The sequence below is a fragment of the Myotis davidii genome, unplaced genomic scaffold, assembly GCF_000327345.1.
Source record: "Myotis davidii unplaced genomic scaffold, ASM32734v1 scaffold4, whole genome shotgun sequence".
NCBI classification, from domain to species: Eukaryota; Metazoa; Chordata; class Mammalia; order Chiroptera; family Vespertilionidae; genus Myotis; species Myotis davidii.
The window spans coordinates 319234-320574 of record NW_006294707.1 but is presented as its reverse complement, the minus strand read 5'-3'; the positions used below and the strand labels follow the sequence as shown (position 1 = coordinate 320574).

Here is a 1341-nt window from a genome sequence, read left to right as displayed (position 1 = left end):
CCCTCCCCCCCCGCCCCTGATTCCAAACCCAGCCCCATCTCAGTCTTTGACCTTTCCACCCCTCACCTTGGCTGACCTTGATCTTTTAAAAAATATATATTTTTATTGACTTCAGGGAGGAAGGGGGAGAGAGAGAGAGGAAGAGAGAAAGAGAGAAACATCAATGATGAGAGAGAATAATAATTGATCAGCTGTCTCCTGCACGTCCCACACTGGGGATCAAGCCCACTGCCCAGACCTGTGCCCTGACCAGGAGTTGAACTATGACCTCCTGGTTCATAGGTCGATGCTTAACCACTGAGCCATGCCAGCTGGGCTGGCCTCGGTGTTGATATGTCTCAAGCCTCACCCTGACTCTTGACCCTGACATCTTCCCAGTATTCACCTGACCTTGACCCCTTGGCCTTGCTCCCCCACTCCAGCCTCCTCTCACCCTGTGCCCCTCACATTGCCATATCCTGACCTGGAGCCCCAGCTTTCACCTTGAACCCAAGCCCTGACCCACCCCCGACCTGTCCTCCTGTGAGCGCGCAGCAGCCTCTCCCCTCTGTGCCCAGGGCGATGCCAAGATGATGGAGATCCTGCGCTACACACACCAGTTCCTGCAGAAGTTCTGTGCGGGGAACCCCGGCAACCAGGCCCTGTTGCACAAGCACCTGCACCTCTTCCTCCGCTCTGACCTCTGACGGACGCCTGCGCCCAGCTCCTGGAGGCAGAGACCATGCAGCACATCTTCCTGAACAACTACCAGCTGTGCTCGGAGGTCAGCGAGCCGGTGCTGCAGCACTTCGTGCACCTGCTGGCCACGCACGGGCGCCACGTGCAGTACCTGGACTTCCTGCACACCGTCATCAAGGCCGAGGGCAAGTACGTCAAGAAGTGCCAGGACATGATCATGACTGAGGTGAGGGGGGCCCGGGGCTCATGGGGCTCAGGGTGGCCACGGAGACGGGCTCGGGTGGTGGGACAGAGACGTGGGTGGCCACGGAAGGAGCTCTGGGTGCTGGGTGTGGAGGGGCCGCAGAGGCGGGCGGAGCAGGGCTCAGGCGGAGCCAGGAGAACTCAGACAACGGGCCTGAATGCAGACACTATCATTTCTTATCGTTGACTTACGAGTCCTCACGCACCCGTGTGCCGAGGACCTTGTGTCCCTGGGGAGTCAGTGGAGTAAGTTTGGGGGTGGGGACATGGACTCTGGGGTTGGGGACATGGACTCTGGGGTGGTTTAATTTTTAAAGTCGTCCACATTTAGCCTTTTAAGCTCTAAATCCTCTGTAGAAATTTAATAAGCCGAGGCTTTAAACAATTGCTTGTTTGATCTAACAGAGTGTATTTGGACTA

The 1341-nt window shown here is 57.0% G+C and overlaps 1 protein-coding gene across 1 annotated transcript in view; it reads left to right on the top strand.

Moving 5' to 3' along the window:
• The window catches only part of ITPR3 (inositol 1,4,5-trisphosphate receptor type 3), a 120267-nt gene that overhangs the window by 81616 nt on the left and 37310 nt on the right, over nt 1-1341 (top strand). Inside the window, 2 exon segments of the mRNA XM_015567459.1 lie at nt 558-701; nt 704-904. Coding sequence (XP_015422945.1) covers nt 558-701; nt 704-904 — 345 coding nt within the window.